The 15,065-nt window shown below is 39.9% G+C and overlaps 3 protein-coding genes across 3 annotated transcripts in view; all 3 read left to right on the top strand.

Annotated features, from left to right (window-relative positions):
• Positions 1 to 15,065, top strand: part of LOC144651416 (uncharacterized) — a 146,910-nt gene that overhangs the window by 37,578 nt on the left and 94,267 nt on the right. The gene's annotated exons all lie outside the window — the stretch shown is intronic.
• Positions 2,457 to 15,065, top strand: part of LOC144648164 (uncharacterized) — a 148,685-nt gene continuing 136,076 nt past the window's right edge. Inside the window, exon 1 of the mRNA XM_078507792.1 lies at positions 2,457 to 2,544. Within this exon, the coding sequence (XP_078363918.1) occupies positions 2,495 to 2,544 (50 nt within the window). The 5' untranslated portion in view covers positions 2,457 to 2,494. The remainder of the gene's footprint in view (positions 2,545 to 15,065) is intronic.
• Positions 5,398 to 12,465, top strand: LOC144651412 (uncharacterized). The gene is made up of 5 exons (XM_078511343.1): positions 5,398 to 5,491; positions 5,741 to 6,985; positions 7,373 to 7,468; positions 8,439 to 9,089; positions 9,387 to 12,465. The coding sequence occupies exons 2-5, from the start codon at positions 5,794 to 5,796 to the stop codon at positions 12,125 to 12,127; spliced, it is 4,680 nt and encodes a 1,559-aa protein (XP_078367469.1). The 5' UTR covers positions 5,398 to 5,491; positions 5,741 to 5,793; the 3' UTR covers positions 12,128 to 12,465.

The raw sequence follows: 15,065 nt of genomic DNA, 5'->3' as shown, positions 1-15,065 counted from the left end.
ATCCGATGTTAGTGTTCACAGTAATCGCAAACCGCTTGAAAACGTTTTCAAACGCCCTCAGGCCCTTGCTGACGCCGCATACAGAGCAAGATGCTCACACTTCAGCGTTACTAATTCCAGATGAAGAATCACAATGGGTCATCACTCCACATGTCGGCACTCTTCCTTGTCTACCACTGCCTGAGACAACACACGGGAAGTCCATGATGAACTGCTTCACCGTGTGGGGTTCAGTTTGAAACTGACAACTCAGAACTCTGGTTCCCAGGATGCCGCCGTACAGGAGATTAGAACTAAATCAAGCAGATCCATTACCAGTGCCTACAACTCAACCACCGCACCTTCACCTAGACGAACCTCCCCCAGTATCACCTCCAGAACCTGAAGCCACACTTTCTGTGTCTCCCTTGTCGCCTTGTCCCATACTCCAACCAACCATACCTTCCTCACCACTGTGACTTGCCAGTCCTGCAGCATCCAGTTCACCTGCCAGACAAACTGTCACCCGGGGTGACCAAGGAATTTGACTTCCTCTTTGTTACTCTGACTAACCCCGTTTTGTAGGTGAACACTAATACACTATCCTTTACTGTAGACATGAACAAAGGAGCTATCTTTCTCCTTATTGAAGACAGGATGAAAGGCAATAACCCCACGACTGCGGTCTTTAATTTAAGGTGGCCCGAACCTATTTATTTGCGTAATGGTTGCATTTTCGTTTCGCACATTTTGGCAGAAAATATTTGACCGATTTCTTCGAATTTTTGCGTCCTGAATGAAAAGTGTTCCAATTTAAAGAAAATGTCATTCCTTTTTCAGTCGGAATAAAATCTTTTGAGATATGAGCATATTTTCAAAATCTAGTTTTTACAAAAAAAACGTCCATAACTTTAAAACCAGACGACAGATTTCTCCCAAACTTTACCAAATAATTAAATGACAATCCTGACCATGCAACTCGCTGCACAAAATGCTGGTCAGATTTCCTCTAAAAATGCTACGCTTATGCATTCGTGTCAGCTGACGCACACTGTAATAGCGGAGCAGTGCAGCCAGACTATGGGTCATCTGAAGGTATTATGATTCCCAAAACCTTATCAAAAAGAAAGTGAGTAATCAGAAACCTACAGAAAACACAGACAGCGCAACATTAAGCACAATTTTATGACGCATGCAAGGTGATTAGATATTTTATATTCATCTCACCTTAGCATGGCAAAAAAGAACTTCTACGAAAACCCCTTACCAGGTTTCGTCACAGTAGGTTCCCATTCTGAGGAGAAATAAAACCGCCAAGTTGAGCTCTGTAACCATCCGCTTTTTGACTGCAATAAAAACCCTTGTGCTCGATAATACATTTAAGATAGCTGACTTTGTTTTCCCAGTTTGCCACTTGGGAACAACGAGTCTTGAGTCCGAAAATCCATTTTTTGCTACTAATAAAAGTTCATCCCTGTTCTCTAAACCCCTTTAAATCTCAGGGGATTGAAAAATGATGAAACATTAAAACACCATTTTTAATTTTTTTTAACTTTGCAAAAAGTTGTATCTTAACATGCTGATCATTATTCAATAATAAGAAATAGGGGTCACCGGACTCGTTTTTGAATTACAAACACTAAAATTAAGGGTGTTTTGAACAGGTTATACCCTTGCTATGGTTACCAGTGACGTCAAGAAAATGATTACAATTTGTTTATCAATGATTGGGGCATTTGTTTGATACATTTGTGTAGCCGTGACTGATAAATGTTTGTAGCACTGACCCATCAAAGTACGAGAGCTGGAAAGTACTGAAAACTGTTGCGAGCCTCCTTAAATTAAGTTAGACTGTGAGCAATCCATCTTTTATATCTCTTCTTTATCATAGAGTCGGCTTCTTGTCTAAAGATCCAACTCAGGCTAGACGGGAACGTAAGGTAGCCACGCCCTGTTACCTGACACGGGCATCTTTAAAGATGCGCTGATCGTTGTTTTGTACCTGGGCCGTTGTATTTTAGGAACTTGTTAATATGATAAAAATATGTTCTTGTAAAATATATTTTTAATATCTTTTAATAAAAATAACATCTCTTACTTATGGCCATGTACACCGGATGGCGTTCTCCAGGTCCTCACCATCTGCAGGCGTTTCCCTAGACTGACTTCCCTAGATATTTGTTTTTTTTAGTCAAACTCCTGTTATATCGTAGCTCTAACAAAACAGGTGCAAGCATCCTTTACAGAGAGATAAAAAAAATGAAAAACGCAGAAATAAAAATATTTACTCCATTTGCTTCGTGGGTGAACTATCTTGCGAGCATGTTGTCTTGTTTTGTGCGAGCGGTGAAGCGTGAGAATAATAGCGCGAGAGTGAAGCTGGAAGCGACCAAAATAACATAGCGTGACACCTCGAATATTGCCAAGGAGACAGGACGATGACGTCATCCGCCCTAATGGTCCGTTCCCCGCGTCCTCTTACTTCCACTTTCATTTTGAGCTTGTCAGTGTATAGATGTCTTCGACAATTTACTGCTCTTTGGACTTTCGTGAATGCCGTTGCAGGTATGTTTCTTGATATCTATAGGTGTTTCATGGTAATTTAGTTCACTGATTTTAAGTAATTCCATTTGGCTCCATTTGGTATAACGGTAACACTTGATCGTAGACTTCTGTTTTTTTTAAATAATGCTGCTTCTACTAGCCAGCATTCACACGATATCGCAGCGGCTTTCTATATTAAAACTAAACCCTTTCTCCGAGCGAAGGAAGCCATTGTACGTGTTTCATTAGAGATTGCATTTGAATCCATACAAGAATCTTCAAAACAATCTACTGCTCTGGCTCAGTTGTTAAGTTTAATTTTAATACATTCTTCAATAATGATAGCTCTTGATATTGCATCTAGCGGCTTCTGTACTTGACAATCACGAATGGACTGTGAAGCTGCAGACAGACGAAACTCACAGTTTCGATCACAGTTTAGTTTGTTTTCATACTTTGTAATTAGTTGCTCCTTTACTACCGATCATTAACCGTGACGAGGAATAATGTGGTGTTCATTGTTCCATTATTCCTGCCTTCAAATTTCCATTATTCCCTTCTGATTCCAGTCAAGAAAAAAATACATTATTCCAGAGAAATGTCGCCGACTTTTCCAAAGGAAACATCGTTTCCACTATTCCGTTATTCTCGAAAACCAGGGCCATTCCACTGCAAAGATTTTTGTTATTCTCATTCCATTTATATTCCTCTGCAGCCCCGAAACCGATATATTTGTAACTCATTCGATACTCATCGAAATAAACACAATGTGATTTATAACATGTTCGGCCAGAGAAAAGCATTTTACTGACTTATCACAGTGGCGTGATTTAATCATTGCAAAATATTTGTTTTACTACAATTCGAATGGACGACATCAGAGTGCCGACCGAGGCTCTTGATGATCATTCAAGCGACTATGGCTGCTAAGAGTGCGGAGAGTACTGCGAAACTACAATTTTATTCAAAGGAAGATAGCTACATATGATTTCTAAATCCTAAATAATAGATAAGATACTAGAAAAATTGATAAAGGTTCATCAAATGTTAATGAAGTGAAATGCTCATGGAGTCGTGAAAATTTAATTTGCTATATTTTATGTAAATGATACCATGTGTTAACTGTCAGAGTACGGGTTTTGTCGAGCATATCAGTTCTACACCCATTCATGATCTTACAGTACAAGACAAACTCAAATGGTTATAACTTTTTAAGAACTAGCCTGAGTGAAGCTGAGTACAAGTAATTTTGTTAAATACCACACTGCTTAAACAGAAGAAGAAAGACAAAAGAGCACGAACGTATTCTAATGTATACAGAGTTGGTGTCAGTAGCGTTAAATCTTTCAGCGCGCCAGATAAATGCGAAATGTGCAAACGAAACCCTTTCCATGGGAAAGAAGGCCTTGTAAGCCTGTTTAATACATTAGCGATCCTTACAAAATTTTCTAAAACAATCTATGGCTCATAGTTGTGAAGTTTTAAGAATTGTTTAGAGTCGAACACAATTAACAGCCACTGATGCATGGCTGCATCTTGCGGCTTCTGCTTTGGACCCCTCTCCCAACTATGATTTGATTACTGCGAAGGAATTGTGAGGCTGACAGACGAAACTCACAAACAGTTTGTTCTCTATTTTGTTATTACAGTAGAATCCCGATTTCTCGAATGCTCGATATCTTGTACCTGCCGATAACTCGAACCGAAAGCCGTATCCTTTGGATTTGCTTCACTAAGTCGAACGGCGCTGCAATTGTTACCCCTTATTTTTCAAACTCCCGATTGCTCGAACCAGTTTTTCGTTTCACTTGCAGGTTCAAGAAATCGGGATTCCGCTGTAATTCGTTGCTCTTTTACTGCCGCTCATTAACCACCATGCGAAACAACACAATGTAATTTACATCTTTGAAAAAATTAGAAAAGGAAAACAAAAGAGCACGAACGTATTCTAATGTATACATAGTTGGTGTAGCGTGACTCGTCTAATTGAATGTCAACACGCCATACAGTTGCGAAATAATTAACACGGCTCACTTTTAACACTCCATTCACTTAAAAATTAAGAAAAAATAACATAGTCGGTGTTCAAACAGTTCATGAACATTTATTTTTTACTTTTAGCTTGTTTTAATACAAGTTACTCTGTCAGCCAGCTGAAATACGGTCAGCGACAAATGAACTCATGCGCATCCTTCACGTTGATACTGTTCGTTTCAAGCAACCTTTCTTGTCTTTCAATTCTTGAATAAACTTTTTTCCATTTCAGACTTTCGTTAGATACATTATGTACACGTAGTTTATTTATTTTTTATGACAATTTTTGGTCATCTGTTTGCAAGAACTATTGTCTGCTGGCAAAAGTCACTTGCTTTTTATTGTCGCGTGCACACTGTGGTTTTCGAAACGTGCATCGTTTCTCTTGTACACACTGAAAATGCTTCAAAACAACTAAACTAAACTGAACTGCTTCGGTATTGACTGCGCATGTATAAAAGGGAAGAACCTGCCGTCAATTTATAATCTCGTTTCCAGAGTCCGCTAACATTTTTGTCAGCACTAAGAACGCAGATTTTGCCCATGACCAGTTTCGTTTTTTAAACATGCGCACGGTGCTCATTTTGGATTATCAGCCAACCAGATTACAGCTGCTAAGCCTCGTCCCCAGGCCAATTTGCGTTGTGCAGGTAGGCGGAGGAGGTCTGGGACGACTGGGAAGGAGGCTGAGAGCGGAAGCCCACGAATAGCGGACTTGCAAATACATGTAGACCTTTTTCATGCTGTTTACTTTTCTTTAATTTTTGTGTTTGTTGCCCTTTGCAGTTCAAATTCTTTTGTATTTGTACATGCTGACGAGGCTTAGAGGGAAGACCAGCATGAACACAAAAAAACAACAATTGGCTTAAAAAGGTGTCTTGGAACTGGTCAAGCGTTGGTCGTAGTGGTGACGACAGTGGTGACCAAAATAAAGGTAGGCTCTGGGGACGAGATTGGCCAATTTACTGATTAAAACCCTTAGATTGAGACTTGAAGCTATTTCAGCATTTTCCAGCTATTAACGTCCACGTTTTCACCCATCCATACTTAACGAAAAGGTTACTTTGCTTTTTTAGTTTATCTTAATGTTTGGTTAACAAAAGGCGCGCGCTCCAGGACTCAAATTATTCAATATGCAAAACCAAAGTTTGCACACTCAAAGGTGTTATATTTTTTTTGATAGGTGTTTGGCGTCTCGGCATGCCATGACGTCTTCTTTACAGCAAGCTCAAGAACATGGCACAACATGGTCAAGAACATGAAGAGCTACATTCTTCCGCTAGCAAATTAAAAGTGACAATTCTAGCATCGGAATGGGGGTCGAGTAAAGGCGGACTGTCGACCATTAACAGAGAATTGGCCATACAGTTGGCTAAATGCCCTGAGGTAGAAATAACTTTTTTTGTGCCACATTGCAGCGAAGAAGACAAAAGAGCGGCCCTTAGCCTCAACATTAAAATTGTTGAAGCAACAAGTTGGCCTGGTTATGAGGAACTTGAGTGGCTTAGCTTTCCGCCAGATGATTTGCAGATTGATGTAATTGTTGGCCATGGGGTGAAGCTCGGTCGCCAAGCACAAGTTATCAGAAAATCTCACAAATGTAAGTGGGTTCAAGTTGTCCATACAGACCCAGAGGAACTGGGAATGTACAAGTCGTACCAAAATCCGATTTCAACGGGCGAAAAGAAGCATAAGACAGAAGTAGAACTTTGCGAAAAGGCTGACTTTGTTGTAGGAGTTGGGCCCAAATTGAGCGAGGCCTTTCGCTCATATCTTCGCTGGTGTAAGAAAGATCAAACCATTCTTGACTTCACCCCTGGTGTCTTTAACGACTTTGTGAATGTTGAGCACGCTGTTGAAGAGAGGAAACGGTGTGGCGTTTTAGTGTTTGGCCGTGGAGATGCTGAAGATTTTCAGTTAAAGGGTTTTGACATTGCAGGAAAAGCAGTTGCTCAGTTGAAGGACGCTCATCTTGTTTTTGTTGGTGCCCCTGAAGGAAAGCACGAGGACATAGCGAAGTTTCTGCTTGAGTGTGGCATTCCTGCGAGCCGCCTGACAGTAAGAAGCTTCCTGCAATGCCGAGAGGATTTAAAAAGATTGTTCTGCGAAGTGGATCTTGTGCTTATGCCTTCTAGAACAGAAGGATTTGGCTTGACAGGTCTAGAAGCCTTATCAGCTGGTCTCCCGGTGCTTGTAAGCAAGAATTCAGGATTTGGAGAAGCCCTGCATAAGGTACCGTTTGGTTTATCGTGTGTGATTGATTCCGAGGATGCCAAGGTATGGGCTGAAGCAATCAATGGAATCTGGAACAAAGACAGAGAGACGCGACTTCAAGAAGCTGAAGTGTTACGTTCTTCCTACGAGAAGAAATACAGCTGGGCCAAACAAAGTCAAGGTCTTGTTACCAAGATGGCCAGCATTGTCCAAGGTATGGATTTTAGTAACAATCTTTTAAATATTTATATGTAAATCATCTACCAAAGAAATCTATCTTTATTTCTTAGTAGAAAGTAGAGGGTTTTGAACCAATGTTTGAACCATCAGTTTCATCAGCAATAAACAATGATGACTTGTGTTAAAAAACGTAGATTGCAACCTTTTTGGCTGGTATATATTAAGAGAAGAAGGAAAAATGTTTGCCAATATTAAGCTTACTTTTGCCGTTTTTCCGCTTTCGCGCGTAACGTGAAGGGTACAAACTAAACTGACCTAAGAACTAAATCCTATATACATGTTGTACGGGTACTTTCCAACGAAAAATGAGAAAAACTTTGTCCAACAAACAAATTTTTGAATATGTTGTCGTGTTATGTAGATTGCCAGAGCTCATCTCACACAAAAAGCGGATTGTCAGTCTCACCTACCACAGAGGGTACTCAGAGAACGACTGCTGATCATGAGCAGTATGCAGGTACGGCTCGTAGTTTTGAAATTGCCAAAATTACAATATCAAGTAAATTTTGTTAAAATTGCAACATTTAGCTAGGAAGTAACAGATTGAATGCTGGTGATGATGATGATGTAAAGGTTTTACGAGTTGACATAACGTGCTCTGTCCGCTGAGCTCCAAATGGCCATTTTCATAATGTTGTTGACCACAAATTCCAGATCACACTTGTGACCTTTTAAAAACTGCCACAAAGAATACATGGAGATTAGTCTATCCACACAATGAAGTCATTTAACGTGCCTTTCCATTCAGCTGGCCGGCTGGTACCGATAAAGACGTTTTGTCTTTACTATAACGTACCCTATTTTTATGTTTTGAGGGTAACTCTTTTAGTTTAGAATATTCGTTTAAGTTTATCTTTTAGATATTAGCTGTGTTTCAATTTTACCCTTGATACAGTCTGGTATTTTGCTTTGTACGTTTTATATTCATTGTCATGTATTACCATACACCAGAACAAAGGAAAATACCAAATTGCATCAAGGGTAAAAATTGAACCCCAACATGTTTCTGTCTAGTTGGAAAAAACGTTTTTGTAATTTGTTTGATCCCAGGGTTATCGGTTGATCATTTAGTGTGATTGTCCGGGTGAGGATAGTCTTGAAAAAATCTCTTTTTGGTAACGGACGCTTTGACAACCTGAACGAATGGGCCGGTTGTCGAAACGTCTGTCAGCTTTTTAGAACTACCTAGCCTGGACGATCACATCAGTCGATTTTACCAACATGTACCATTGTCAGTGGTAAGAATTACTACCAAAGAAGGGAAGGTCCAAGGTATCAGCCGTTTTGGACCATGATAACATAACCTTACCTCACCTCACCTCACATCACATCACATCACACCACGTCAAATAACGTCACATCACATCCTAGGGAAGTAGAATGCAATGTGTTGACTCATCAAGTATCTGTTTCATAAACTGTTGTAGGTTCTGTTCCCAAATTAACCTCCACCAAAGAGGAATCCAATTATGCTAGATTGTGTCAGCTTCTAGTAACAATGGGCTCAAGAGTCCTGAAAGAAACATTTGACCGAATAATTCCACCACAAAACCTTCAGAAACATTTAAAAGGCTTCCGAGTACATGAGACACTGCAATCACTTCGAAAGCAAGGAATCCTTAGTTCCAAACAATGGGGTCAACTGTATCCAGCGCATGCCTCCTCGGTGTCATCCAAAGACTTCGACCCCACACTCCTGATGGTTCTGTTGAGAACAGTTTGTGAGCTGACTCCTCCAACAGCTGGCTGGGACGCACCTCCCCTTACAGCAGACTCGAGTCGTGAGGCTGACATTGCCCGCGTGAGGTATTTCATTAATACTGTGTTTGGCCATGCAGACAAAGCCTCTGTTAGTGATGTAGTATTTTTGAACTACTGTGAGAACATCCGGGAGGTGCTGGTGAGACTAGGAGGAACTGGTTATGGAGACGCCGTGGATGAAATGAAGAATCAGAACATGGACCCTCTCAACGAGGAACACTACAAGGAGCTGTTTAAACAGTGGAAGAAGGACGAGGACTGCATCAAGGACAAAATGAATGAACTGGAGAGTGTGATGGAAGCTTCTGGAGAAGAAGGTGAGTTTTCAGAGTTTTGAGCTGTGACTATACGGTAGCTAGACAATGGGAATGGGACTTTTTTTTTTACTGATATGCTCTGTAGTTATTTCATTTGTCAGTATTTATCTCTTCTGATACAAGAACTTGGATGAATTCTCTAACTGCTCTTTTTATTAAACACCTTACTATTTCGCGAGGCAGGTAAAATCAACCTTAGAAAAGCTTCTCCATAGTAGTGGATCTTTGTAAACTTTATTTTTGCCTCAGTTTCGAAAACGAAGTGTTCTGAAAGTTTTGATATTTTCTGCTTTATAGATATATCTTGTCCATCCCATGTCATAGAAAGGATTCGCCAGCTCTACAAAACCCGTGAAGATCGGCTTATGCCAGTTCCTTGGTGTGAAGGTTTCAGTTTTCATTTGGATGATATTTTCACCAGGCTCAAGATTGTCAACAAAGATAAAACAAGAGGAACATTAACTGAGGAAATCACTAACATGACAGCTATCTTCAAAGCGCATGAAGGATGCCAGAAGCCACGGACTGTTTTGATTGAAGGAGATCCTGGAAAGGGAAAGACAACCTACTGTCAGAAGCTGGCGTATGACTGGGCGAATAGACAGGAAGAATGGGACGAGTCTTTTCTCGAGATTGAATTGCTGCTGCTGCTTAGATGCCATGATATCAAATCGAACATCTGGGAAGCTATTGAAGAGCAAATTCTTCCTGAAGATATTGGCGAAGAAACCAAACAGAACTTTTTCAAATTCATTCGTGAAAATCAATCCAAAGTTTTGTTAGTGCTTGATGGTTTAGATGAAGCTGACCCCAGTACACTGTCGATGTATATTAAACTGGCCGAAAGTAGAGAACTCCCTAAATGCCACATTGTTTTTACATCTCGGCACGAGACTGGAATGAAAGTAAGGCGGTACTGTGATACTCTATGGGAGATTGTAGGATTCTCGGAGGATGACGCAAATAGTTTTATCGTCAAGTACTTCAAAGATAATGAACACTTGGCTGACAGACTTCTTGAAGAGCTGTCGCCTTGGTATGGATCAAGCGATTTGCGCGAAATGACGTCAAATCCTTTAAATACAGCTTTACTCTGTGTCCTTTGCGAAGATTTCGAGGGCGATCTTCCGACAAGCAGGACCCAATTGTACATTGAAATTGTACTCTGTGTTTTAAGAAGGTATGAAAACAAGAGAGACTTGTCGAGAGACAACAAAGACCTAATAAACGTTTACAAGGAAGAGCTAATACATCTGGGGTATATGGCATTAATTTCTCTGCGTAACGGAGAGCTATATATTGAAGAAAGCGAAAGTAGTAGCAATTCAACTGCTTTAAGCAAGTTTGGATTTCTGTCAGTCCAAGCTGCAGGCAGTAGAAGGAAACCCTGCCTGCGTTACGGATTTCTACACAAGAGCTTTCAGGAATTCTTAGCTGGTTTCTATCTCGCTTCTATGATTCTCAGCGGAGAAATTGACTTGGACACTGTTGTGGCTGATAAGAGATATTTAAATGAACTGAAACAAGTATTTTTGTTTATGGGTGGAATTATTGTCTCACAGTGCGAAGAAACCGCAGTGCGTCTTGTAAAAAGTATTACCGCACATATAAATTGCCTCGACCGCTCTACTCCTAATGGCGAAAACGAAATTAACGACAATGTAAAGTTCGCTTTTGACTGTATAAAGGAGTGTGTGACCTGTCAGGAAAACCTTCAGCGCCGATTGGTGTGTACTTTTGGTTCCCACCTTGACCTTCAAACTTTAGAATTACTTGATGGTTTGGATAGTCACTACATTGAGTATTTCGCTGAGGCCCTCGCTGTTAATAACAAACTGACTAGTTTGCGTTTGAGTGAAAACGAGATAGATCCTTTTGGTGCAGGTTTGGTCTCTGATGCTCTTGCAGTCAACACCACGTTGACTACTTTAGATTTAAGTGGGAACAAAATTGGTCCTTCCGGTGCAGGTTCTCTCTCTAAGGCGCTTGCAGTCAATACCACACTGACTGATTTGAATTTGAAATTTAATGCAATTGGTAACTCTGGTGCTGATTCTCTTTTTCAGGCTCTTTTAGTCAATACCACATTGACTAGTTTGAGTTTAAGAGCAAACAACATTGATGTTTCTTGTGTCGATTCCCTTTCGGAGGCTTTTACAGCCAATGTCACTTTGACTTATTTGGATTTGGGTGGAAACTGGCTTGGCCGGAAACTGGCTGCTGGTTTTTCCCTTTCCAAAGCTCTAGAGGCAAATACGGCATTGACTAAGTTGGATTTGTCTAATTGCCATAGGGTGCGTTCTCCTGTTGTTGCTTCAATCTCTGATGCTCTTACTATTAATAACACCATTACTTATTTAAATTTACGTGGCGACGGTCTTTGTGATTCTGGTGCTGGTTCTCTTTCTGATTCTCTAAGAGTGAATACCACATTGACTCATTTAAATTTGAGTGAGAACAGGATTGGTGATTCTGGTGCTGGTTCTCTCTCTGACGCGCTTATAGTGAATACCACTCTTACTAATTTGAATTTGGGTGTAAACGAGATTGGCGATTATGGTGCTGGTTTCCTCTCTGAGGCCCTTACAGTGAATACCACACTGACTAATTTGAACTTAGCTGCTAACAATATTGTTGATTCTGGTGCTAGTTCTCTCTCAGATGCTCTTACAGTGAATACCACGTTGACTGAGTTGAATTTGAATTATAACGAAATTGGTGTTTCTGGTGCTGGTGCTCTTTCTACGGCCCTTACACTGAATACCACATTGACTCATTTGGATTTGAGTGAGAACAGGATTGGTGATTCTGGAGCTGGTGTCCTCTCTGAGGCCCTAACCGTCAATACAACATTGACTCATTTAAATTTGAGTCAGAACAGGATTGGTGATTCTGGTGCTGGTTCTCTCTCTGAGACGCTTACAGTGAATACTACGTTGACTGAGTTGAATTTGAAAAAGAACAAAATTGGCGATTCTGGTGCTGGTTCTCTCTCTAAGGCCCTTACAGTGAATACCACGTTGACTATTTGGATTTGAGTGGTCACGCTTTCCTTTCAGAAGTACAAACGGTCAATAACATCTGCAGCGTACGGTATTTTTACGTGTTGTAGTTAGCCGTCCTATTTGTGATTATTATCATTATTTGTGATTACTATTAGTGTACAAGTATTTCAATCCTTCGGTTTGAAAAAAAAATAAACGATTTCTATTCTATTTAAATCGGTTATATGGTCTGACATGACAGTAGCAAATACAGGTGTACACAATGTACAGCTTCGCATCTATAAGAGAAGATGTGTGATTGCTTGTAACTCTGATCTTGAATATAAATGTAAAAAACAGTTTTATGGAATGAATTCTATGTTGTAATCTGACCATTGATGACGTTTTTCGTATTTAAGTGTTAGGTCAAGATTCAAAACCTCTACACAGTTGTCAAAACTATTTTGAAATATCTTTGCGTTATTTCAACCTTGGCTTTTTTGAAATGTAGGTACATTGTACACTGGAAGACATTTTTACATAGCAATGCCTATAAAAAGGAACGGTTTTTGTAGTCAGAAAAAGTGTGACCAAAACACACCAATTTTGATTTATTTAAGGTGGCTCGATATAGTTTTTTCTGGGCCATAGCTACAATTTGCAATTGGCCTTTAAACGATCTTCCCTGACTCGGATCGATATGAAAATTACACCATATATTGGTTTTAGATTGAAATTTGATTTAATATACTTTTTAAGGTAATCGATATTTCCATGGCAACGGTAAACAGAAAATCGCCAAATGAGTAAATCCTGATTTTTGCGTGAATCAGATTTACCGCTAAAAACATAATATCAGCATCTTAAACTATGATGTACTGCAAATAAAATATTCAAGAATTAAAAGATTCTGTATGTTTGATTTCGAATAAATCGCAAAAATGTTTCAAATCGTAGTTTTTGCATAGCGATAATAAATGAGCTGAGACACAAACACTGCGTAGACGAAGTAATCTCAAAAAACGGCAAAATGTGTATTAAACTTATCTTTCGACGTCATGAAAGTTTTGTTGAGTTTCCACAGCGCAATGCCGAGAATTTGTTTTTTTCTTGCGACCACTCGTATTGTTATTTTTAAGTAGTTTTAAAGTTTTAAGCGTTTTTGAAAAATCTATAAAACGGCTCGATAGATTTTCTTTAGACTTTCAGCACGCGTACTTGATTATGTAAACTATTTTATCGCAAAGTTTTATTATCATTGATTCACTGGAACGTTTTCAAATTAAACGATAAAGGAGGCCTTCGAATCGACGAAAATCTTGCGTTACAATTCACGGTTTATAAAATCATGCTAAAATATTCAAATTAATGTGCACTACATTCTGTGCTTTTTAAAAATGGACCTGTAACCAGGTGGTTGATTCATTAAGAAATAAAAACGTTACTCTGGTTAAAAATTTTGTAGTAAAATGTTCGTAAAATATCTACAATGTCCCAACGTTTCGGCTTAAACTAAAGCCTTCATCAGGGGAAAGTGATAAGTGAATACAAAAAGCACGTTCTTATATAATATGCAAATCGAGAGCTAATGTTTGTCCCTAAAGGCTAAATTTAGAAATTCGTGCGGTAAATGCATGCCGTCATCGCGGTTTAGCGGATTATTGCAAGTGTTAATTTCCCAAGCCTCCAGAATACGTCTTTTGCGCCAATTTGTGCTTGTACGTAAGATCTTTGACGATTCCCACGAGATGGTGTGGCCAGAATGAAAACAATGTTCCGCTAAAGCTGACTTGTGTGAGTGTTTGTTTTCAACTGCTTTTTGATGCTCTTTGAGTCGGGTGGAAAATTTTCGTTTCGTTTCTCCGATGTAGCTTTTGTCACAAACTTGGCAGGGAATTGAATAAATTGCGCCACGAGTCTGATCTTTTGGCAATGGATCTTTCGGTTTTGGAAACAAATTGCCGATGGTTTGGTGTGGTTTTAAAGCGACTTTGATATTATAATTGCTTAAAATTCGCTTGATTGGTTCCATAGTACCCTTGATGTACGGCAGAATGCAGAAACCTTTTTTGTCATCCGGTGCAGTTGCAGGCGTTTGTTGAGAAGGTCGTTTCGGTTTGCTTACATCAATCACAAAGCGCTTAGGGTAGCCATTCGCCCTGAGTGCCGCGGTCACATGTTGCATTTCCTTTGACTGTTGATCAACAGAAGATGGGATAGTTTTTGCACGATCAGTCAAAGACTTGACCACAGCCCTTTTGTGAGCAACCGGATGGTGGGAGTCAAACGAGAGATATCTTTCTGTGTGTGTCGGTTTGCGATAGACTTTAGTGGAGAGTTGGCCATCGTCTTGTCGACAGACAGTGACGTCAAGAAAGGATATTTTCCGTTCTGTTTCTCTTTCAACCGTAAATTGGATAGATGGCTCGATACTGTTCAAATGATTCTGTAAGGTTAGCACCAGGTTGGATTTAACAGCGGCACATACATCATCTACATATCGTTTCCAAAAACACGGCTGGGAAAGGGAGGTGGATAGTGCTCGTTTTTCAAGGTCCTCCATGACCAGATTTGCCATAACAGCTGACACTGGAGAGCCCATGGCGGTTCCGAAGATCTGTTGGTAGTGATTGTTGTTGTACTTGAAGTTTGTTGTCGACAAACAAAAATCCAACAGATCGACAATGTCATTAACAGGTATGGTGGATCTATCCTGCAAGGTGACATCATTGGAAAGCAAATCTTTAGCAACTTGAATGGCGAGTTCCACCGGAATGGATGTAAATAAAGAAACAACGTCAAACGACACCAGCTCTTCATCTTCTTTGAGTGAGACATTTTTCATCTGTTCACAAAATTCCACACTGTTCTTGACCGTGAAATCTGTGTTGCCCATCAGAGGACTCAGGATCTGCGCCCAAATGTTTCGATAACATGTAAGTTGGAGAGTCTATGAACGAAACAATAGGTCTTAAGGGGAAACCAGGCTTAT

Source organism: Oculina patagonica, chromosome 4 (genome assembly GCF_052425735.1).
Source record: "Oculina patagonica isolate OP01 chromosome 4, crgOcupat, whole genome shotgun sequence".
Lineage (NCBI taxonomy): Eukaryota > Metazoa > Cnidaria > Anthozoa > Scleractinia > Oculinidae > Oculina > Oculina patagonica.
Note: the sequence above shows the minus strand (reverse complement) of the source record. Positions and strands in the feature narration are given on the sequence as shown.